Below are 23,802 nucleotides of genomic sequence, written 5' to 3' on the forward strand. Positions count from 1 at the left end.
AAATAGAAATGCAAGGATGATGATGATGAGTAGAAAGAAAAGAAAGAAGAAAAAGAAAGGGAAACTGCTTTAATTATTGCAATTGAGTTTTCTTTTTCTGCAAAGATGGATTTATTTAGTCTTTATGTTCATTATGTGTTTGTTGGGTTCATCAAACACACCAAAACACCATTCACTTGCCCTCATATGTACATTGAACCTCCCCCAACAATATAAATATTTTGAACCTGATTATTTGCAACAAAACCCGGGCATTCTTGAACCCGATCCTGACTACACAAATATATAAGCATGATTTTCGATTTTATTCACAACAACAACAACAACAATTCAATGCGTGTTTTAGTGTTTGGGATTTTCTATAGAGGCCTAAATATTTTAACCTTGTTTGACTAAAAAAATAAAAAAGAAACCAAAGCCGAATTTGTGGGAGTACAGAATTGCAGATCATTTTCTTGTCAGACTTGTCAATCCTTATTTTGTATAAATATATTATACATATATAGCTTGGTTTATTGGAACTATAATATAGAAATGTAGCCACTCTTTTTTATGGAAACAAGTTTATAGAAAACAGCATTAACAAGATTAACAAGATTATCACCAACAGCAAACTCGCTTAATTACTATTCTCCTAAATTAATCGACATTCGTATATACTAGGGTCTGGAACCAGTCGATGTATTAAAATTAACAATATCAATAGTAATACTAATCATGAATGAGAATATAATCCCAAAATGCGGATTATATATATATAGATAGATAGATAGATATTTATGCATGTAAGTGTAGGTATTTGTTTCAATAATCTATACTAATTTGTCTTTTTAACAATAGCAACAACAAGAGCTGCAATAAACACAAAACCGCCACCTTTCAATGAGAACAATAGCAAAGTTATGTATTAATTGATTTGTTCATTAGATGGTTAGCTCATCTGCAGTCCTTTATTCAATATGCAACACACAAACAAAATCCAGTGCTCTGTACAATTGTTCCTGCATATTGCAGTAGCTAGAAACCGTCCCCCCCCCCCCAAAAAAAAAAAAAAAAAAAAACAATCGCCCTCTTTCTTTTGGGTATTTGGGTATTTTGAGTTCAAAGATTCAAAAGTTCAAAATCATCGTTTATTTAGTATAATGATAATAATCCAGGGAATTTGGCCTTGGATTTTAAATAATATTATTAATTATTAATACTAATAATAATAATACAACATTTGTACTCAAATAATACTATTATTTTTGACCACCCTTTATTTTTTTTTGCTTAAAATTTCAATAAGCAAAAGAAAAGCACAGACTTTCAGATTGGTTTAATATTCTATAGAGGTTATATATATATATATATATATATATGTGTGTGTGTGTGTTGGTTTGGTTCGATTTGACTATAGTTATAAATCAATAAGATGATGAGCAAAGTATCTTATTATTATAATAATTAATTTGGCCAGACCCAAAGAACTACCAAGGGCTTATCTGATCTGAGATCTGATGCTTAGCCATTTTCTTATATCTACATGTAGATTTATAGATTTATAGATTGACAGAAATAAGAAATATAACAAACAATTTGTTCTTTTTCTTGATATCTGATATCTGATGCTAATTCTGATACACTTGGGGTCACTACTCTGCCAACGATAATGAACAGATTTTTTTTTAAAAAAAGGGCATTGCATTGGGATATATACTAGATATATATAGTGTACATAGTGGAAAAGACATGTATATGTATATATATATATATATATATTGGTCTTATTTAAAATTGAATCAGATTGATGAGGCAAGTATGAGGTTCTAGATACACCAAACATACATGCGTACACCACACCACAACACGCGTGCACCACACAAACACACACACATTGTAAAATGTACACTGTATAAGGCACAATGCACACTGCACAATAGATACAGATTGTTTAAATAATAATAATGATAGAAATAGAAATACTTGATATATATATATGCGTGTGTGTGTGTGGAAATAATGTAGTGGGGAATTTTGTTGAAACAATCGTGTCGTAATATTTAGTGAAAGCTGTAAATCTTGTATGCCTACCTCTAATGATATCAATTGCACACTACACGTAAAATCTAAATCTAAGAAAGAAAATCAGAAACAGTCGATTAAGCTTATACTTCGACTTAGGCGTATCGGAGTATATAGTTTTCTTATACCGACTTCAACTTCCTTTTTTGATAAGCCTAAGTTCTCTACTTCGACTTAATCTAGTCGAATAGCGAGAACCTTATCCTACAAATTTATGAAGACATATATAATAGTTAACTTTCGATGCTTCTTGCGTAAAATCTATTAAAAACCCTTAGATAACGTATATTAAAATAACAGTGTGAAATATTAATTAATTATCTCTAAAAGACATTATGCTTGTCATGTAATAAAATAATAGCCTAGTCCTAAGTCGATGAAGTAATTCCAGCGGCGAAAATAAATGACTACTAATTTTGGCAGGAAGAGGTTCGACTCTATTAACAAGCTCTTTAATAATAATTATACAATAGGGGGTTTCACCAGTTTTTTTTTTCGATACTTATTATTATTGGCTGGTGCTTAAACTATCGCTATATCCAACAGTCAAGCATCCAAAGCTGGTAAAACCCCCTAATGAATACTACAATTGCTACTCACTACGGTATCAATGAGTCAAAAACGTAGTACACCATGTTTTGTAATATAGACAAAAAGCATTTCCCAGGAGAAGAAAATTATAGAAGTAACGGCTTTATGTCTAAAACTTGTTGCAAAGAATATGTATGCTTTTTATTTATTATTAATTCGAGATAAATATTAAATTACATTTTAAAAGATTATTATGAGCTTGATTAATTCGAATGGTTTAGAAAGTCATTAAAGTAAATTTTGTTTAGATATTAACACATACTCTAGAGGCAAGCAGTTTTGGTTATGGGTAGCAGAATTATGTTAATTATGTTAATTATACAAAGATATATTATATTTTACAGGTAAAAGTTTCTAGGGATTAGAGCAGAATCAATGGCTTCAACTTTGCTTTACAGGCGCAAGCATTATACGGCCTGATGGTAATGCAGGCCCAGGAAGTAACTGGTTAGGTCTTATATCTTTTCCTGGAGAGATCTCTCTATATCCCTCACTCAGATGAGAGGGAATTGGAGCATTTTGCTTACTGATGAAATTGTCATCTTTTGTGAAATACTCTACATGATTATTTGCTCTTGAATATCTATTTCGTTTCTTAAATACGAAGAAGAAGAAGAGTGCACCAATAATTCCAACCTAGAGAATTGAAGCATCAAAAATAAGATGAGAAAACACAGATGCATACGAATTACTTTAAATAACAACTTACGCCTGCGGTGGCTCCAACGGAAATACCCGCAATAACACCCCCAGAAATCCCAGAAGAGTCCTCCTTATTGCTGCTAAGAACTTCAAAAGAAGTCGGTTTTGAGATAGAGTCTGATGGGGTTAAAGAAGGTTTCGAGGGTGTAGATGAAGAGACAGGAGGAGTGCCAATAACAGGTGCAGTGGTCCATTCCCAAGTATTCATGTCAAGAGCAACATTAATATCAGCGTTGAAGACGTCATTATTTCCACCGAACAAAATAAACATGTATTTTCCAACTACAACAGCTGTTAATTAATCAAAACATTACATAGAATTAGATAAAAAGTCGGTACATTGAATTATACATATATATACCAGAGTGCCGGCACCTTGGGGTAGGCGGTGTTCCAGTTGTCTTTTGTGGGGACCAAGTACGCTTAACCACATTGTACAACCAAAGATCGTTCATTGCTCCTCCATTATCTAGAATAAATCGATTAATTGATATTGTGTATATATTTTATAATCTTGGTGATATTTCACTTACTATCACAACCACCAAACATAATGGCGTTGGTATTAGTAGGATCTAAGCAAAAGAAAAAAGTGTATGGCATAGTATATTAATATTTCTATTAATAAAAAATAATGGTAGATATGTTAATATGCTTTGTAAATTACCCATTATCAGGGAGTGTGCCCATCTAGTAGGAGGTAGACTTCCAGTTGTAGATATCGTATCGTTCCACTTGCTGTATACGCTCGTTTTTAAATTAACAGCAATAATATCATCCATGGCAACAGGTCCTGATACACTAGAACCTTGCTCTCCACCAACAACAAGAAGTACTGAGTAAGTAGTAGAATAAACCATAGAAGCAGCCCATGTAGCTTGGGGTAACGGTAATCCACCATTAGGAAAGATAGTAGGTCCACCAATTCCTGTCTAATATACATATAAGTATTTGTATATATATAATTAATCTCTTTTGTTTTGTTTTCTCTTTTCAATTTGAATATGTTTTTGAGCATATATATATATATTGGTCTCCTTAAAAGAAAGCGGCATACCTTCATAGATGTAGAGTACACGTTATTGTATAATATGGTTACCGATGTGTCAAAACCTGTTGCAGGAACACTAAAGGATTTTAGAGAATATAAATACTGTGAGTTGTATTTATTTTTTATTTACTATGTGTGTATCTTGTTTTACGTTTTGCCACCAAAGTAGTAAAGATTGTTATTCACAAGAGTGAAAGCAGCAGCGTACCTATCAAGGTTAAGTAATGAACGGTAAGTATAATATATAGTATGGGAATTCATCGGTTTTATATCCTGGCTTACACTGGTGTCTCAGTATTCGTTTTTGTCCATTGATTGTTGGACACATTGTAAAAGTATCCTGAGTTATAAGTGCAGGCAGTGCACACAATTCCGCCCTTAAGGTATACTAAATCAGTGCCCGGAACTGCCGCAAATATAAACCGACTTGCAGCGCTTGGACTGATGTTGTTTGGGACGCCTTCAATAGTGTTCCATACTGGATTCGATATATCAACTACACTGTTGTCGGTTACGTTTAAAGAATATACTGGAATCTGTTTCTTGCTGTCTGAAAATGGTTCTCCACCTATAGATGAATTGAAGAATAAAATTGGATTAGTATCAATACCAATGTCTTTGAAGTTAATACGTATAGGCATACCCTTCTCTTAAAAGGTATCAGGGAACTTACCAAAACAATATATTTGCTTAGTCAGTGTAATGTAGGTGCATCCTTTCGTTTATATATTCAATATTTAAAAGTTATGGAAAACAAGTGAGAAGCAAAGGGTTAGGTTTATGAATAGAAACATAAAAGAAAGTAATAATATTTGCAAGTAATTCGTTATTATAAAGAATAACAAACTACCTTGTCCCCAACGACCGTCCGTAGCCTTGACAACGCCCGTTAGCCCAATACAAAGAATAGCAGTCAGAATGCTACGCATTTTTCTTAGGTGAAGGTGAAGGTGAGAATGTAATAATAAAAAGAAAAATATCGTTTCGAGGGTTTTCAGAAAATTCAACTTTTTACAACAAATTTAAAAATTGTACTACTTGCTGGAGTTGGAACTAAAGAAGATACAAAGTTTTACCAGGAAGCCACTGTGTAACACATAGAAAAAAGAAGCTTTTTTTCTATATTCTCTTTTTTTTTTAGAAAAGAAAACAGAACATGACATACAGATTCAATACATACAAGCAGCTCTAAAGTATTTATAAACTCTTCATGTTTTCTTCTTCTTACTTCTTTATTAAAGCTTAATGGCAAACTTTTACAAGTTTCTAAAATTAATGATTTGTCTTATTTAGTTTAAATTTTAACATGCCAATACCTCATTCAAAAATACAGTATAAATACGCATCCTGGTTTTAGAGTACAAAACCTTTCTCCAGCGTACATGTGCTTGTGTCATGCACCATTCCTGGTGTGAGGTTACAGCTAGTGATATTTAACTTTGATATGACAAAGTAAATTATTATTATTTTTACTAATAGTCTACACAGAAAAGTAAATATCAAGCATAAATTAAATAATCTATAAAGAGCTAATAGAAGTGTTTGATCAATTTTATTGTATTTGAACGTACCATTATTGATCTTGATTTAGTTTAAATGATAACATATATTGAAAGAGCCATAATAGCTAAAGCCTTGAAGTATCTTCAATAGAGCACTTAATCAAAGCTCTTTAGTATATATGTGGCTATTCTTTAATCAAGTTTAAATGTTTTTTATTGATATTTATTTTCAAATTTATACCTTTTTATGTGATAGATATTAGTAAAAATAGAGTATTGTACCCCAAAAATTGCTAAGCCGAGAAGAAAATCAAAGATGGTCACTGTCTGATTTAGTTCGAACGACACAAATAGCTCCACTGACCATATTTAGAAGATCTTTGAGCCAAAACTTTATATACTTGCTTTCTTAACGTCTGTGAAAATGACCTTCTTGTCAACACTTGGATAATTTTACTCCAGAGTATTTTGATTAATAATTTCCTTTTTCCTTGATTATAATTAGCCATACCTCCTATCAATTGACACGGCGTGTGTTCTTTTGGTTCCGCTCAGACCACGAATATCCTGCAAAGAAGTATGACGCTCTTTGCAGGATTTCCTTCAATTCCCCTTGCACAAGGCATACCCTTGTGCATTGTATTTCATCATTGGTACTGCTTTAATAGAGATTTATAACAAAGTAGTATAGATTGTTCACATATAAAAGTCTTCAGATGAAGCAATAATAAAACGGAATCCTTATCTATCCTTATTTTATTGATCAAATCCCTTATTTTACTTTTGTTTATATATTTATTTCATAGTCACTGACTTATAACAACTCTTCGCGATAGTTATAAGCATAATTCTTGTTATATTTGTCCCTTCTATACACATTTTACTACATCTCCTTACTGTTGGATAGATCCGAGCGTTATCACAGTAATTCATCTCTATCTCTCTATATATTTGCCTTCTGAACTCGTTGGCAACTCTACTTTCATTTATTATTTTTCTGACAACGTTGCACCACATCAACTCAACACTTGTCACAATCGTATCCATGATTACAAATTTATTTATTTTTCTTCTTATTTTTAAAAAGCTAAAGCCGGAATTAGTCTTATTATTTTACATTTAGATTAGTTACAAAGATTAATACTTTGTAGATTGGATATATATATATATATTATAGTTTGTGAAAATGATGATATACTGAGCTATCATTATAAGTGACAAGTTGGAATAAATGCAAAGAAAACAACAGATATTGTAGCACTACTGTAACACATTAAATATGGGTGGTCCTGATTTCCTACAAAAAAGGTTATTATGCCCATAAGAACTATGAGTATAAAAAATTGGAAATAAAGAAAAGTATCCAAGGTTTGTTGCAACAGGTATGGAAGCCCTATATCTATTTTCTTTTTCTTTTCTTTTTTGAACTTTCTATTATTATTATAAATAACACACTCCCAACCCTTTTCTCTCCTGTATTTTACTGGACCACTCACAGTATAATTGGCGAAGAAAAATAATAATACCAGCAATCAAAACAAAAACAAAAAACAAAGGTATAAAAAAGTAATTAACTAGATTCTTTTTAATTGAAATACAAGGTAGGCCGGTGTCCCCAACAAGACTGCATTAAAAAAGAAAACCCCGTTTGTCTAATCTTATAAAAGCCTTTCAAATTTCTATAACTGTCTTGATAGCAGGAAGTTCTCTTGTGTAAATTTAATTTCTATATGATATGTCATTTTATCCCTAACTTCAATTACTTCTCTACTGTTTATTTCAATTGGGCACACAGTTACCATTGACTGCAATATGTGCAAGAGTCAGAGATTCAATTAATATTTAAATGTTTAATTGTCCCTATTGTTTATCTCAAATGGGTGCATAATTCTGACACATGGTGGGTTGGTTATGTGGTGTAAATGTGCAACTCGCTGACAAGAAAATGAATACGGGTAGAAAGACAATTTTATTAAGGAACAAATGAAAAGAGCTATTTAACTACTTAGGGCCATTTCTACAGCTACGTCACTACTCCGAAGTTCACTGCGATGAGCGATACAAGAAATACCGGTGGATCTTATCCACCGTTATTATTCCATCATGAGTTGCCTGTGCAATATAAATTCATGAACTTGTTTTAAAAATATAGAGACCAAATGTAAGTCATGGGCAGAATATCTCCCTTTCTTTTTAATGATATGTATGATGTGATATCTGTATATTTATACAGTGGATCTATTTTAAAAATCAAGAGAAGTATTAACAATAATAATAAACATTGAAGATCCAACGCTGGCTTATATAAACAAAAGGTTTACAGAAAAGAGCGTACCAAAAGTGTGGAATAGTATGATCAATATATATATTGTAGAGAGGCTACACACCTTTGTAGCAATCTATACTAGTGTAATACTTCTTATACAGTACGAGGGCTTATTATATATGGTAAAGCAAAATGAAGAACCTCAATACTCAGAGTTTTCAAAAATATAATACGAAGAAAATTGAAAGCTAAAAAAAAACTATAGTGAAGTATGAGGAGAAGTCTTTTAATCGCAGTAAATTTATTAAGAAATGAGTCCATAAAATATATATATTCTATCTTTATATTATATAGTGTGTTAGTATTATGTATTGGAAAGACAACGACTCCTAGTCTTTGTAAAGAGATTACTTTAAAAGCAGTATGTATTGAATACAAGTTCTTTTTAAGCTGTAAAACGTTTATACTAATATTTTATTTTATTTTATTTTTAAAAAAAAACATTTCCAGAGTGTCCATACTATTGTATTGAGTTTTATATCTTTAAACTGATACTTTGTTTTTGTAGAGTTTGCTGTATACAAAAGTATGGTATAATCTGTTCTTTAGTTACCGTAGGTAGAAAAAAAAAGAAAGTGCTGCAAAAAAATCATCGACTATGCTGTGTTTACTGATTTTGGGACGTTCCTTGCTTATTGTGCTATCTTAATTTAACTCTTTTCCTGCTTTAAAATGCTGGTATAAAGTAGCTGTTTACATTAACATAAAAATACACAGGAATGCAACGAGATCAAATGGCTTATTGGGTTCTAAAAATAAAATCAGATCAGTGATATCAATGAGACAAAAACGTAGCACTATATGTTTTGTAAAACAGCTAAAAAAAAAATCTCAAAGCTTCTCAAAAAAAGATTATAGAAGTGATGTTTTTGTGTTTAAAACCGACCCCAGGGATTGTGGATTTTGTTTGTTCCTTCTTAACTCTAGATAAATGTTATATTATTTTAAGTTTTATTATGAGCTTGATTAATTTGAATGGTTTAAAAATTCATTAAAGTAAACTTTGTTTAGATATTTGACAGACTCTAGAGGTAAACGGTTTCGGCTATGCGTAGTGGACTTATGTTAATTATACAAAGATATATTAGGCGTTACAGGTGAAGCTGTATATGGGCTGAAATGGAATCAATGGAATCAATGGAGTCAATTAATTCCATTTGGCTTAACTGGCTCAAGAATTATACGTCCTGCTGGCAACGCAGATCCAGGAACTGATTGATCAGGCTTTACCATTGTCTCTGGAGAGGCATATGCCCTTTTATCAACTGACTGGGAGGGAATTACATTATTCTGCTTATTGATAAGATTTTCTTCCTTGCTAAAATCCTCTGAATGGTTATTTGCATTTGAATATCTATTGCGTCTCTTAAATACGAAGAAAAAGAGTGCACCGATAATGCCAACCTAGAGAATTAAAAAATCAAAAAAAAAAGATGAGAAAACACAGATTCGTATGAATTACTTTTAAATAATTACTTACGCCTGCAATGGCTCCAACGACAATACCTGCAATAGCACCCCCAGAAATTCCAGAGGTGTCATCCTTATTGCTACTGATAACCCCAGGAGAAGTCGGATTTGAGTTAGAGCCTGATGTGGATGAAGAAATAGAAGGAGTGCCAATAACAGGTGCAGTGGTCCATTCCCAAGTATTCATGTCAAGAGCAACATTAATATCAGCGTTGAAGACGTCATTATTTCCACCGAACAAAATAAACATGTATTTTCCAACTACAACAGCTGTTAATTAATCAAAACATTACATAGAATTAGATAAAAAGTCGGTACATTGAATTATACATATATATACCAGAGTGCCGGCACCTTGGGGTAGGCGGTGTTCCAGTTGTCTTTTGTGGGGACCAAGTACGCTTAACCACATTGTACAACCAAAGATCGTTCATTGCTCCTCCATTATCTAGAATAAATCGATTAATTGATATTGTGTATATATTTTATAATCTTGGTGATATTTCACTTACTATCACAACCACCAAACATAATGGCGTTGGTATTAGTAGGATCTAAGCAAAAGAAAAAAGTGTATGGCATAGTATATTAATATTTCTATTAATAAAAAATAATGGTAGATATGTTAATATGCTTTGTAAATTACCCATTATCAGGGAGTGTGCCCATCTAGTAGGAGGTAGACTTCCAGTTGTAGATATCGTATCGTTCCACTTGCTGTATAAATTTGTTTTTATATTAACGGCGATAATATCATCCATGGCGACAGGTCCTGATACTTCGGAACCTTGCTCTCCACCAATAATAATAAGCAGTGAATAAGTAGTAGAATAGACCATAGAAGCAGCCCATGTATCCTGGATTGGCGCTGATCCATTAAGGGGAGAAATATTTGGCCCACCAACACCTGTCTAGTATATAGACATACATACATATAGTTAGTTAATGGCTTTTGATTTGTTTTGCTTTTCACTTTCAATTTAGAATATGCTTCTGAACATGTATATTTCTTGGTTTCTTTTAAGTAAAGGAAAAGGCATACCTTCATAACTGTAGAGGACACATAATTATATAAGATGGTTTTCGGGGTGTCAAAACCTGTTGCAGTAACACTAACGAATTGTAGAGAAGATATATATTATGTGTTGTACTTATATTTGATTCAGTGTAGTTCGTTTTACGTTTTTCCACCAAAATAATAGAGATTGTTGTTCACAGGAGTGAAGGCAGCAGCGTATCTATCAAAGTTAAACAATAAATGGTAAGTATAAAATATAGTATCTGCATTTATTTATATGCATTTATATATAAGTTTACACTGGTGTCTCAGTATTCGTTTTTTTCCATTGATTGCTTGTCACATTGTAAAAGTATCCTGAGTTATAAGTGCAGGCAGTGCACACAATTCCACCTTTAAGGTATACTAAATCAGTGTCCGGAACTGCCGCAAATATAAACCGACTTGCAGCGCTTGGACTGATGTTGTTTGGGACGCCTTCAATAGTGTTCCATACTGGATTCGATATATCAACTACACTGTTGTCGGTTACGTTTAAAGAATATACTGGAATCTGTTTATTGCTGTCTGAAAATGGTTCTCCACCTATATATGAATTGAAGAATAAAATTGGATTAGTATCAATACCAATGTCTTTGAAGTTAATACGTATAGGCATACCCTTCTCTTAAAAGGTATCAGGGAACTTACCAAAACAATATATTTGCTTAGTCAGTGTAATGTAGGTGCATCCTTTCGTTTATATATTCAATATTTAAAAGTTATGGAAAACAAGTGAGAAGCAAAGGGTTAGGTTTATGAATAGAAACATAAAAGAAAGTAATAATATTTGCAAGTAATTCGTTATTATAAAGAATAACAAACTACCTTGTCCCCAACGACCGTCCGTAGCCTTGACAACGCCCGTTAGCCCAATACAAAGAATAGCAGTCAGAATGCTACGCATTTTTCTTAGGTGAAGGTGAAGGTGAGAATGTAATAATAAAAAGAAAAATATCGTTTCGAGGGTTTTCAGAAAATTCAACTTTTTACATCAAATCTAAAAATGGTACTACTTGCTGGACTTGGAAATAAAGAAGATATGGTTTTACCAGGAAGCCACTGTGTAACACATAGAAAAAAGAAGCTTTTTTTCTATATTCTCTTTTTTTTTTTAGAAAAGAAAACAGAACATGATATACAGATTCAATACATACAAGCAGTTCTAAAGTATTTATAAACTCTTCATGTTTTCTTCTTACTTCTTTATTAAAATTCATTAGAAAAATCACAAATTTTAATGATTGATGATTTGCCTTGATTTTGGTTTTAACATGGAAATACCTCATTCAAAAATACAGTATAAATACGCATCATGATTTTAGGTCACAAAACATTTCTCCAACGTACATGTGCTTGTATTATGCACCATTCTTGGTGGGAGGCTACATCTAGAGATATTTAACTTTTATATGACAAAATACATTATTATTTCTATTAATTGTTTGTACAGAAGAACTAAATACTTTGTTCAGAACTAATAGAAGTGTTTGATCAATTTTATTGTATTTGAACGTACCATTATTGATCTTGATTTAATTTAAATGATAACATATAGTGAAAGAGCCATAATAGCTAAAGCCTTGAAGTGTCTTCAATAGAGCACTTAATCAAAGCTCTTTAGTATATATGTGGCTATTCTTTAATCAAGTTTAAATGTTTTTTATTGATATTTATTTTCAAATTTATATCTTTTTATGTGAGAGATATTAGTAAAAATAGAGTATTGTACCCCAAAAATTACTAAGCCGAGAACTAAAGCAAAGATAGTTACTGAGTGATTTAGTTCGAACGACACAAATAGCTCCACTGACTATATTTGGAAGACTTTTGAATCTAAGTATTATATACATACTTTTTAACGTTGTAAGCAATATTTAAATACTTTTATTCAACAACAACGTGGGTAATAGATTCACCGTTTCTCGATAATACACAGCAATATGCCCTATCAATCGCACCGTTTGTTCAAAATTACTTTTTATTTTTATTTTAAAAAAAGGGAATAAGTGTTACTCTCTTACCCTTAGGTTAGCTTTAGCAACTCATTAGTGAATTTAATGAACCTTAAATTCCTTATAATTGAGGCAAATGCTGATATTGACATATGGTTGGTTAGCTATGTTGTGTAAATGTCCAACTCATTGACAAAAATACTAATACAGGTAGAAAATTTAATGTTATCAGAGAAAGAATACAAAAATAACTTTATAACTATTTCGAGTTAGCTCTAGATATGCATCACTACTTTTCTTTTCACTGCAATGAGCTATAAAAAAACACCAGTAGATGAAATCCACGGCGTCGGTATATTGCTCAGTATTTTGAATTAAAGCCGATCAATAAATACAGCAACAGAATATGACAATATACTGCATTGTGAATATAAATGATAAAAGTACTATTGTTTAAACAACAACGGTCATTGTCGTACGATAGTTATACAGTAAGCGTTGTTGACCTTGACTTAATACAAAAAAAGGCTAATAATGCACACTCGAAATTTTTTTTTTTTTTAAAAAAAAAAACCCAAAAAAAGTAAGGCACTCAAGATTTGTGATGTTATATATAGAAGCCTTAGGTCTGTTTTTTTTCCTGCTTTTGTTCTTTCAATTATAGTCAACAATGTGTTTATTTCATCTTACTATTAATTCTGCTTCCAACAAACAATGAAAAACCGGTTCCCCAGATTTTACCTTTCCTGAAATTATATTATCGACGCACATATTAGAGACACCTAGGCACAGACAGCCAAGAATGTTCATTAGGCGAGCCTAAAGAACGCCAAGAGAACCTGTGAGTTCAAGTAAAGAGAATATTGTGTCTAGTGCAATGAAGAGGTTTGCCCCAATGATGAAACTAGATACGATGTAAACGGATCAAAGCTTCATTTATTCTTACATCAAAAATCAAGTTATAAAGAATGTTTAGTTACCCACCGAAAGGAGGGGGGGGGGGGATAAGCTAATTAACTTCATTTCTCTTTTAAAGAAGCCCAACTCCCACAAAAGCAAGTATTTCAGAAAATATAGAGTATCTATAAGAGCGATGAGCAGCTCAACATTGTTGCTTTATCTGGATGTTATCATCGATCTTTGGACTCAACAATGTATGAAGGGTACCAGCAGCAACCCTCATTCTTGACCCAAATGTGCTGGTCTCGTGCAAGCAGCTAAGAGTAATGAAGAACACAAATGTGAATCAGAATACGTGGATCGTGGAAAGCTCTCTTTCAATGACGAGTACATCACCACTCAGGATTTGACCATGCTTGTTGACTAATACTTTAGCAAAATATTGGCACAGACCTTAGGAACACCTTTTCTTTCATTCTCTCCCATTTCCTTGCCTTGTATGAACAGTCAGCACGAATAAGCGAGATACCAAAGCTCCAAACCATAAATCTTTATAGTGAAGGTCGTTCCCCTTCTCCTTGTTTTTCTCTTACTTTTCTTATAAGACAAGAAAACCCCGACCAGCATAGAAAGCTGGAAGCTAGCGCTTTTCGCAACAAGCTCGCGACTTATTTATTTCAGCGATTCTATGTGCATAACGATCTATTCCTAATATTTGCAGAATCAAAAGACCACTTCGACCTCAAGGTCCTTAAGTCAGAAATCGACCAGACAAAAGAGTAGAGCTATCCTGCCTATAATGAGACTACCAAGAAAGCGATTGTTTTTTGTAGGATCCGCTCGTTCAAGGCGATGAATATTACGATATGTTCTGGTGCCCGGATTTCCGATATGAATAATGTTGATGAAATGCAGATTAGGAAATTTGGCTGCTGGAAGAATGCAATAATGTATGGTGCTTATCTCACTAGTTTATCTCGCAAGGTAATGGAAAATATTACCAGCTTTTTTTTTTGGAAAGTGCAGGGGACCACTTCTTTTCAGGAGCCACGGCGGAATTCTCCGTCGAGTTGTTGTGGAAAGTGTTACCAATGGTTGAGTTCTGGTTCGATAAGAGTTATACGAAAGAGATTCAGGACCCTAACTCTGTTTACTGCTTCCTAAAACTTATGTTTGTTTTTAGGAAGATATTCCTTCAAGATTCTGGTTTGATGCCTCTCTGCCACCCTACTCTTCTACCCTGGAAGTACGTCATTTTCGATGATCCTGTGTACAAGTAATCAAGTTCTTTGGTTAATCGATATTTTGGCTGATGAGGTATCAATATTGTCCAAAAAGCTGAGAGTCTTAGTAGACTCTCCCTTTTTTCCCTTATATTTATTTAGTACCAGCTCGCTACGAATTCATGGTAATGTGTAATAGTTAAAAACAATTCTCAATTTATTCTGAAACCCGTTACCTAATAAAGGGTGTATGATAATACAGGTGAAAATGCTTCTTTTCATTGAGAGTTTTTCTAGGACTTACACACTATGGAATATATACGATTTAAAAGAACTGCGGGAAAGGAAATAAGAGAGAAAACCGGAAATGATTTATAAAACTAGCTAATGGGAGAAAAAAATTACAAATTAAAATAAGAAGAGAGTCTAAGAAGACTGGGAGAGGCGAAACAGAGAGAGAGAGAGAGAGAGAGAGAGAGCTATAAGCTAACATATATTCTATCATCATGACGATGGGACTGGCTGGTGAGGGAGATGAATGGTTTGTTTCTTTCGTGTACTTCTCGAGACAGATCGGTGAGAGGTAAAGAAACCCCTTTCTACTGCACAAAGGTATCATATGACACTTTTACCTTGTGGGGTAGAGAGACGGGGACAGAAGGCTGGGAGACGTTCGCGGTGTAGCTTATATGAAAGTTGCTGGCAGGTATATTCAGATTTGTGGATATGTGCCGGTTTGGTAATTCCCTGAAGATTAATGGAATCAAAAGCTGCTTTAGCAGACATGCTACTGTCTACAAAGAGCTGGATGATCTTGTCCTTGAAATCTTTGTAAAAAGAGGGGTAGGGCCCCGCGTTCTGGGAGCGCAATTTTCAGGACACCGGATGCTAAACTTTAAGAGTTTTAAAAAACCTTTATACTTGGGAGTAACTGAGGTGGTGACGGCAGGACAGATATACAAATACATATACAGATTATTCAACGTTAGGCTGTAGAACGCTGAAGGTTTGGGTAGCGGTGAGTTTGGGGTGGTTGGGTTCCTTGCCCATGGCCCCCTTTTTTTAATCGGATAGGAATTTAGTGCGTGTAGAGATGATGAAAGAACTATTGACTGTGATCAGTTTCGAGACACTCTCAGCAGGATCAAACTTCACTGAGGAAAGGGTGATGGTGGTAGAGGCTGGTGCATTAAACACTTGTGCCTAAAGCTGGAATTGGCTCTGGAGCAGCTTTGTTTGCTTATTGGCGACAGAGAGTTTCTTGGTGAGGGAGCTGTTCGTTACTACAAATTCTTCGTTCTGTGACGCGACATTATTTATTGATAGCTTCATTTTACCCATAATGAATCGTTATTCGTCTTCTTGTTTTGCGATGTATGCGAGATCTGCTTCCACTTGCTTCCATCTGGTGCTGTAAAGGCTGAAGTGCCTCCGGGATACTACGTGTTTGGGTGGCCGATAATTTACCCGGCCTAATATGTCAAAGAATAACAGTCTTGTAATCATTCGAGTTGACAGATCCCCTTGGACTCGTGGTAACTTGATCAAACAAAGCTTATTTAGGTCTGCGTGGTTGATTAGCTGTTCATATGTTATGAGTTTTTTAAGCAAACATTAGCTTATGCGAAAGAGTGATTGTTTTATTATGATAACACAGCAAGAGTCTCCGCTAACTGAAGGATGATAAGTTGAACCAATCCAAAGCTCTAGTACATTACCAATCAGAATGTATTCCGTTATAGATATTTGGACCACTAGAGTTTGAGCTTTCCTGTCCATTTATATGTTCGTACTACCTTTACTATAATTATCTCTCTGACATAAAGCTAGAATTTATATAAATACTCATCATATTTGGTCCACTAGAGATCAAGCGGACAGCACCTTAAATAAAAAAAAGAACTCTTCTTTCGATTATCTGTTATCTCTGTAATTATCTGCTCGGTCCGTGCCTAACACTATGTACAAAAATGTTGGAAGGTAAGATATGCAATACCTTACAACTAGATATAATAAATCTAGAAAAATCATCTCATATTCTTTATTTTGGCATAAATTAGCGATCTCCAGACGCGTACCGTTGGGACCAGAGAAGACGACCTTGCGATGATGCGATTTCGTGCTGCTGCCCCCGTGCTTTATCAAACCTTTGAGAACCTACAAGCACAAATACGATCAGAGTCAAATAATATGAAGGATCTTTTGAATCAAGCCATCACCAATTTGGCAGACATCTCCGCTAACCGTGCACCGATAACCATTAATATTTCTGTATCAGTCGGTCTGGGTTTCTAGGCACTAAGCTTCACAATGAGTTCTGGAACTGAATCTGGAGGATCTGGAAATATACAGACTACACAATTCGCCAACACGCCATCACAGCCACAAGAACAGCAAGGTCAGTCAACAGCATTGCCTCCTTTAAAGTACCGAATGAATAGAGGTGTGAAGAGTGTTCCTGAGCTTTGGAGAGAGTGGCATTTTGGGTTGAATGGTGGGAAGTCTGTGGTTGAGATGGAGAGACTTCAACCGGGATGGCACAACCAGGACAACACTTTCTTTGCCAGAAGGCGCCGCGTCGTAACTACCATTAAGAAGTACGCAAGGGAAAATGGATTGTCTGAAGAAGCGGCCATGCACTTAGCAGAGGGGAGGAGAGTCTTGGGGAGAAAGACAATAGATTTTCTGGGAAAAATCAAAACAGCATATTTAAAAACTAATAAAAGCGACGTAAGAATTTTAAAGTTTGTATAATAATTACTTTGGTTGAACTTTTAAACCTTTTTTTTATTCATAATTGTTTTTGTTTATTAGAATAAGTATGTGTCTTTTGATGAATATATGTCTTTAAACGTAAAGAAGTCTAAGTATTGTGCATATAAGCTTTGTATGACAGAAACCATTTTTTTATATAAATTATTTTATACTGTATTAAAAACTTTTGAATTGCAGTCTTCTGTCCTTGCTGCCCCATATTATTTCATTTATACTATTTTATAGTACAATTGAGCTTATGAAGTCCCGCACAGATATAAGTTGGACTTATTTCTTGTTGAGGCAGATATAACTGAAATTATATATTAACTATACGGGACTTGAAAACCAGGACAGAAAAATAATCCTGAGGCTGTCCTGAACGACATATAATAATGTACAGAGTTAAGAAATTGCCGAAAGAAATGGAATCAAAACATCATTTTAATAAAGAAGAATACTGGAAACTTTAATTTTGGCTTTATCAAAGAGCAGGGCTAGTAGTTTTATTGTTTTAAAGTTCAGGTAATTTAATAATAAGAGTAGTAATGACAGAGCATCTATATACTTTTCATTTCAATTTACTACTTACTACTTACTACTTACTACATTTCCAATTTTATTATCTTTAAATCTTATAATATAAATAAACAAAAGAAGTATTACAGCCGAGAGAAAAGTAAAGGGTGGCTTGATTACATATTCATTAAATTTATACTCTCTCAAAGAATGGAAGCTGGTCTAAAGCACTGATGGATTCAGTCAGAACATTTCTGACAAGGAGCAGGGGAGCAAGACTAGGAATTGTATCAAGTGAAATGTGTCTCAAGTCAAGTGTATCAATCTAGTTCAAATTATTATTACCATCAGCTGCTATCACTGATTGTAATTCATCAAATTATATAGATTTATCTATCCACTTACTCGCTCATTTTTCAACAAAGCCTCATTGTTGCTGCTGGTATGTAAAAGGGAATTTGTCGCACGGTTAAATAGAATACGGTTGCCTTATCGTATACAAGAAAGTTAAAATTTAAGCCAAAATGTTATTTATAAACCCTAAAGAGACACCTACGACTTTCTTCATAACGGCACCTCCGGTAAGTATCTAATTCTGAAAGCTTATTAAAAATATCCACTGATTCATCATCTAATGCATCAGCGCAAGTTGATCCTGAGCGCAACTTTAGTTGCTGTAAGAAATGAGCTAGCGTTTGAAGTGCCCCTGGACAAGTAAACAAATAAACAAAAGTTTAGTTACGAAGCTCTTTATATATATAACAGTAAGTACCAAAATACTTTACATTTGCTCTCAGGCTCAAGGTCAATAAGTTCACGAACAGCTTCAATTTCTTCTTTGAGAATTTCAACACGATCCAGGGTGTACCAGTTAGCTTGATTATTAGCAGAGGAATCTTTGTAATGTTTAGTGGTAGCTGGCTTCCAAGCCTTTTCGGTGGAGCCAAATTTGGCTTGAAAAGTTGAAACGCGAGACAAAGTTTCTGGTAAAAGGATCATGTTAGAGAGGGGTCATACTATATATATAGCCGCAAAAATCTTACCAGGACAGCCTATAACCGTTTCTACTTTTCTGGACCAAGCACCAGGTGGGACAGATTTCTCACTGCTACTGGGTAATACACTATCTGTTTCCAAAGAAACCTTTTCAGGCTCTCCTGAATTTGGAAGTGGTGAAAAAATCCAAATAGACCCGGATGACTGTAATGATTTTCCTAGGGGAAGCCATGATCCCGAAACTTTCTTATTGTCCTTGGTAAGTACGGCTGGTTCTTTGAGGAGAGTAATTGGATCATTGAATCCGGCAACAAGTAAAGGGGACCCTTTGAGACGGAATACTCCCAAGAAAGACACCATTTCCAATGCTAATTATGTTTTATTTCATAGTTAAAAGCATGTAATAGCATCCCTTGTTATCACACACACACAAAGTAGCTTACCTCTCCCAACCAACCACCAATAATACAACCATGCAGATTGATCATCCGGATCAGTGTAGAAAGCTGCCTTGACAAGTTCAAGCTCTATATAGTATGTCAGTATATCAACAAAAGGAAAACGAGCACCTTTTGGTGTAAGAGTATTTCATTTTTCTCTCTTAATATACTAACCATTTCTTGCTACCGTATTCTTCTCCTCTGGACTCATCTCAGCCACAATCTCAGGAAGTAGCTTTGAGCGTTGATGCCAGGCAGAGTAGTTACTGAAACTCTGGTTGATTTTCTGGGTTGTAAACTCATACTCTTGCCTAACAATCTGCTTTTCCTCTTCATAATCTTGCTTGGCCTGAGCCAATGCACGCAGTTGTCTCACAACATAACGGCGATAATCCCATCCATGAACTTATATATATATATATGAATAACTTGTGTATACACCCATCCACACACACGCATATATATATTATAGTATTAAAAATTAAAACTTACAGTTTCTAGCGTCCATGGTCAACATCTTGACAACAAGTTTGAGCTCGCCATTCCAATCTGGTTTAGGCATTGTTTCAAGGCACCATCGCCGATGATTCCATAACCAATATGACTTAGGATTGATGCGGATGAGTTGCATAAACAATCCGAGCTCGTTCATATAAATAGTTCTATTTTTTTCTAATATAGTCTGAGTGGGATTCTTGGTTGAATCGAGAATTCCATTGATAAGAATTAGACGACGTATGTTCCAAATGGTATAATAATCAGGATTTGTGTAGAGAATTTGTGTTGTAACCGTTAAAGCCTCGGGACTAAACTCTTTTGCTTCAAGCTATATAAGTTACATAAGTAAGAAAATTAATTTTTACTCATTTTCGTTGCTATCCTCGGGTAAAATTGAAAGAAAAAGAGAAACGTAATGGAGCTCACCTTTTCGTGGCATTGACGTACAAGTGCATTGTATTCAGTAATCTTGCCGGCTTCTCGTTCACGGCGAGCTTTGATGACATCTTCGGTCGTTCTAACACGTTTTACTCCATGCTAAACTTAAATTATTAGCTTAAAAGTTAGAGGTAAAATTGTCAAATTGTCTACCTACAACATCACTCATTTTAAGAATAAAGCGTAAAAGACCTGGAGGAGAAGGTTAATTTGTATTGTCTGAGTTCAAATATGATTTCGACGCACTGGGCCCTCATTCTTTTTCTTTTTTTTTATGCTTGGTTTTGTTGTCTGCATGATTTACAGACCAATTTAGTGGAGAAAATATAATAGAATGGGAAAAATAGTGCTTTAATTTAGATTGTCTTCAAATAAATAAAGGATCCTTTGTAATAAGTTTTGCAAGCTGGTATGAGTTATCTAGCCAAGTTCGTTGGTAAAGACAAATTCGTTTAAACTTTACTCGCTATTTGTTTTGAGTTTCGCTACTCGATATTACCTGGGATTGTTGATAAGACAGCCAAAGAAGAAGAATAAGAAATAAGATAGCCGTTTCTATAACACGTGAAATGCTATGCTTTACGAAATCTCTTCCGAGGCGTTTGATACCTTGTGGACTTCATCTCCGCTTTCTCTCCTCCTGTTTTGCAGGGAAGTCCTGTCTATTCGATCGGCACGTTGACAGGGACGTCATGGTCGGACGGGCGGTGATTTAAAACCCTCCCGAAGCATTTTTCTTTTACCCTGGTCGAAAAAATGATTGTGCCTTTCTTTACTCTTTTCTCGCCTCTATCCTCATGTTGCGCTCATTGACCTCTTCCTCCTTGAAGGCTAACACTGTCCGCCAGGTCCGTCTCTTCAGCGCTGCTTCTGCTTCTTTGGTAAGTTTATTATTACATTAATTGTAGCACCTATCAGTAATATTTAGAGTGTAAGATTATAATCTAATATCACTAAACACGATGAATTTATATATTCGATCCACAGCAAAAGTTCCGTGCTGAGCGTGATACTTTCGGCGACCTCCAGGTGCCTGCCGATAGATACTGGGGTGCTCAGACCCAGAGGTAATATTATTAAATTGCAAGTTTATCAATTGGGGTATCATTCTTATATATGTATATGTGTGTTTCTGTGCGTGTTTGTGTAATATATGTAGATCCCTCCAGAACTTTGATATCGGTGGTCCCCGTGAGCGTATGCCTGAGCCTTTGATCAAGGCTTTTGGTGTCCTCAAGAAGGCTGCTGCTACTGTCAACATGACCTACGGTTTAGACCCCAAGGTTGGTGAGGCTATCCAGCGTGCTGCTGATGAGGTAAGGCTTAAAAAATGAAAAACGGGGTGAGCCAAAAGAAAAAAGTATTGATAATTTTGTGGCATTTAGGTTATCGATGGTACCTTGCTTGAGCACTTCCCTCTTGTTGTCTGGCAGACTGGTTCTGGAACTCAGACTAAGTATGTACTTACTATTAAAAAATTGTATTATCTTATCTTTGGTTGATATATACTGACCGATTTATATTACAACTTTAAAATAGCATGAATGTCAACGAGGTAGGAAAATTTGATATACTAATATATCAAAATAACAATGATTGACCGGGTATATATATATATAGGTTATCTCCAACCGTGCTATTGAGATGCTCGGTGGTGAACTTGGAAGCAAGTCCCCTGTCCACCCCAACGACCATGTCAACATGAGTCAGTCTTCCAACGACACGTAAGAAACTTAAAATGACAGGATTGCTAAAGAGAGAGAAAACTTATAAAGAAATATTCGTAAAATCCTGTAGTTTCCCCACTGCTATGCACGTTGCTGCTGCTGTCGAGATTAACCATCGTCTTATCCCCGCTCTTACCCAGCTCCGTGACGCTCTCCACGCCAAGGAGAAGGAGTTCAACCACATTATCAAGATTGGACGCACTCACTTGCAGGATGCCACTCCCCTCACTCTTGGTCAGGAATTCTCTGGCTACGTTCAGCAGTTGACCTTTGGTATCAAGCGTGTCACCAGCTCCCTTGAGCACCTTTCTAACCTTGCCCAGGGTGGAACCGCTGTTGGTACTGGTCTCAACACTCGCCCTGGTTTCGATTCCAAGGTAGCTGAGGCCATCTCCCAGATCACCGGCCTTCCCTTCAAGACTGCCCCCAACAAGGTAATAATATTATACAATAAATATTGAATATTTTACTAACTATATACAATCTATCAAGTTTGAGGCTCTTGCTGCTCACGATGCCATTGTTGAGGCCCACGGTGCTTTGAACACTGTTGCTGTTTCTCTCATGAAGATTGCTAACGACATCCGTTTCCTTGGTTCTGGACCCCGTTGCGGTCTTGGTGAGCTCTCCCTCCCCGAAAACGAGCCTGGATCTTCCATTATGCCCGGTAAGGTCAACCCTACTCAGTGCGAGGCCATGACTATGGTCTGCTCCCAGGTTATGGGCAACAACACCACTGTCTCCATTGCTGGTTCCAACGGTCACTTTGAGGTAAAAAGAAGAGAAAAATGAAGAAAACAAAAGCCAATATATTTACATATATATATGTATATGTATGGATACTTTAGTTGAACGTCTTCAAGCCCGTTATGATCAAGAACTTGATCCAGTCCATCCGTCTCTTGTCCGATGCCTCTGTATCCTTCACCAACAACTGTGTTGTCGGTATCCAAGCTAACGAGAAGAAGATCAACAGCATCATGAACGAGGTAAGATATATTTTTCACACGAAATCAGATGTTTTGGAAATATATGGTATACTTACATAAAAATAACTTGGATATGTGTAGTCTCTTATGTTGGTTACTGCTCTCAACCCTTATATTGGTTATGACAACGCTGCCAAGTGTGCCAAGGTAAAAAGAGTGCTTTTTTTTTTTAAAAAAAATGATAAGAATATAATAGATTATCAATTGAATCGAATTTGACCTAATAATCTTTAATAACAACAGAAAGCACACAAGGAAGGTACCACCTTGAAGGAGGCTGCCATCTCTCTCGGTGTCTTGACTGAGGAGCAGTTCAAGGAATGGGTCCGCCCCGAAGAAATGCTTGGCCCTAAGTAAAGTGTTTACATGGCGGCATAGATGAAGCAACTTTATAGACTAAGAATGATAGTCTTCATTCTCTATTTTTTACTCTTTTTTTTTAAAAAAAAAACTTCTTTCATTATAAAAACTATGAACATATATACATAATGAACCCCCTTTCTCTACCTATATTTTTGTTTCAAAAAATAGAATATTCCTCTTTAACAAACAAACAAAAAAAAGTCATACAAATCAAAAACAATGCTTATTGTGTGTGTG

At 34.9% G+C, this 23,802-nt stretch overlaps 7 protein-coding genes across 7 annotated transcripts; 4 read left to right on the forward strand and 3 right to left on the reverse strand.

Annotated features, from left to right (window-relative positions):
* Positions 1-3,036: 3,036 nt before the first annotated feature.
* PHYBLDRAFT_166312 (hypothetical protein) lies at positions 3,037-5,337 on the reverse strand (the record flags this gene model as incomplete). Its single annotated transcript, XM_018435399.1, has 10 exons — positions 3,037-3,291; positions 3,365-3,648; positions 3,719-3,826; positions 3,891-3,932; positions 4,025-4,289; positions 4,415-4,484; positions 4,560-4,616; positions 4,691-4,976; positions 5,082-5,123; positions 5,259-5,337. The coding sequence occupies 10 exons, from the start codon at positions 5,335-5,337 to the stop codon at positions 3,037-3,039; spliced, it is 1,488 nt and encodes a 495-aa protein (XP_018294378.1).
* A 3,818-nt stretch (positions 5,338-9,155) lies between these two features.
* Positions 9,156-11,697, reverse strand: PHYBLDRAFT_76081 (hypothetical protein). The gene is made up of 10 exons (XM_018443120.1): positions 11,592-11,697; positions 11,415-11,456; positions 11,024-11,309; positions 10,888-10,944; positions 10,749-10,818; positions 10,353-10,617; positions 10,219-10,260; positions 10,047-10,154; positions 9,717-9,976; positions 9,156-9,640 (listed from the first exon to the last, which is right to left on the reverse strand). The coding sequence occupies exons 1-10, from the start codon at positions 11,668-11,670 to the stop codon at positions 9,380-9,382; spliced, it is 1,470 nt and encodes a 489-aa protein (XP_018294379.1). The 5' UTR covers positions 11,671-11,697; the 3' UTR covers positions 9,156-9,379.
* Positions 11,698-14,226: 2,529 nt separating this feature from the next.
* On the forward strand, positions 14,227-15,116 carry PHYBLDRAFT_158287 (hypothetical protein). Its single transcript, XM_018433761.1, has 2 exons — positions 14,227-14,602; positions 14,802-15,116. The coding sequence occupies exons 1-2, from the start codon at positions 14,471-14,473 to the stop codon at positions 14,880-14,882; spliced, it is 213 nt and encodes a 70-aa protein (XP_018294380.1). The 5' UTR covers positions 14,227-14,470; the 3' UTR covers positions 14,883-15,116.
* Positions 15,117-15,347: 231 nt separating this feature from the next.
* PHYBLDRAFT_143320 (hypothetical protein) lies at positions 15,348-16,317 on the forward strand (the record flags this gene model as incomplete). Its single annotated transcript, XM_018430965.1, has 5 exons — positions 15,348-15,424; positions 15,558-15,672; positions 15,838-15,859; positions 15,924-16,015; positions 16,168-16,317. 5 exons carry the CDS (start codon positions 15,348-15,350, stop codon positions 16,315-16,317), a joined length of 456 nt encoding a protein of 151 aa, XP_018294381.1.
* Positions 16,318-16,801: 484 nt separating this feature from the next.
* Positions 16,802-17,841, forward strand: PHYBLDRAFT_59880 (hypothetical protein; the record flags this gene model as incomplete). Its single annotated transcript, XM_018440572.1, has 5 exons — positions 16,802-16,821; positions 16,902-17,112; positions 17,137-17,571; positions 17,656-17,694; positions 17,794-17,841. 5 exons carry the CDS (start codon positions 16,802-16,804, stop codon positions 17,839-17,841), a joined length of 753 nt encoding a protein of 250 aa, XP_018294382.1.
* Positions 17,842-18,307: 466 nt separating this feature from the next.
* Positions 18,308-20,655, reverse strand: PHYBLDRAFT_166315 (hypothetical protein; the record flags this gene model as incomplete). The annotated part of the gene is made up of 10 exons (XM_018435400.1): positions 18,308-18,439; positions 18,520-18,602; positions 18,671-18,820; positions 18,900-19,097; positions 19,158-19,478; positions 19,554-19,679; positions 19,725-19,955; positions 20,043-20,376; positions 20,475-20,585; positions 20,644-20,655. 10 exons carry the CDS (start codon positions 20,653-20,655, stop codon positions 18,308-18,310), a joined length of 1,698 nt encoding a protein of 565 aa, XP_018294383.1.
* Positions 20,656-21,261: 606 nt separating this feature from the next.
* On the forward strand, positions 21,262-23,777 carry PbFumHa (fumarate hydratase). The gene is made up of 11 exons (XM_018439924.1): positions 21,262-21,367; positions 21,474-21,553; positions 21,646-21,802; positions 21,872-21,942; positions 22,026-22,041; positions 22,107-22,210; positions 22,284-22,647; positions 22,706-22,984; positions 23,062-23,202; positions 23,284-23,349; positions 23,446-23,777. The coding sequence occupies exons 1-11, from the start codon at positions 21,284-21,286 to the stop codon at positions 23,557-23,559; spliced, it is 1,476 nt and encodes a 491-aa protein (XP_018294384.1). The 5' UTR covers positions 21,262-21,283; the 3' UTR covers positions 23,560-23,777.
* The last annotated feature ends 25 nt before the right edge of the window (positions 23,778-23,802 follow it).

Source organism: Phycomyces blakesleeanus (assembly GCF_001638985.1).
Source record: "Phycomyces blakesleeanus NRRL 1555(-) unplaced genomic scaffold PHYBLscaffold_6, whole genome shotgun sequence".
Classification (NCBI taxonomy): Eukaryota; Fungi; Mucoromycota; class Mucoromycetes; order Mucorales; family Phycomycetaceae; genus Phycomyces; species Phycomyces blakesleeanus.

Coding starts and splice junctions, on each gene's coding strand:
- PHYBLDRAFT_76081 (XM_018443120.1), bottom strand. CDS start 11,670: ATGCGTAGCATTCTGACTGCTATTCTTTGTATTGGGCTAACGGGCGTT. Junction 10,261..10,352: donor GGCACACTCCCTGATAATGG/GTAATTTACAAA, acceptor TCTTTTGCTTAG/ATCCTACTAATACCAACGCC. Junction 9,641..9,716: donor TCGTTGGAGCCATTGCAGGC/GTAAGTAATTAT, acceptor TTAATTCTCTAG/GTTGGCATTATCGGTGCACT.
- PHYBLDRAFT_158287 (XM_018433761.1), top strand. CDS start 14,471: ATGAATATTACGATATGTTCTGGTGCCCGGATTTCCGATATGAATAAT. Junction 14,603..14,801: donor TCACTAGTTTATCTCGCAAG/GTAATGGAAAAT, acceptor GTTTGTTTTTAG/GAAGATATTCCTTCAAGATT.
- PbFumHa (XM_018439924.1), top strand. CDS start 21,284: ATGTTGCGCTCATTGACCTCTTCCTCCTTGAAGGCTAACACTGTCCGC. Junction 21,554..21,645: donor TGGGGTGCTCAGACCCAGAG/GTAATATTATTA, acceptor TAATATATGTAG/ATCCCTCCAGAACTTTGATA. Junction 23,350..23,445: donor ACGCTGCCAAGTGTGCCAAG/GTAAAAAGAGTG, acceptor TAATAACAACAG/AAAGCACACAAGGAAGGTAC.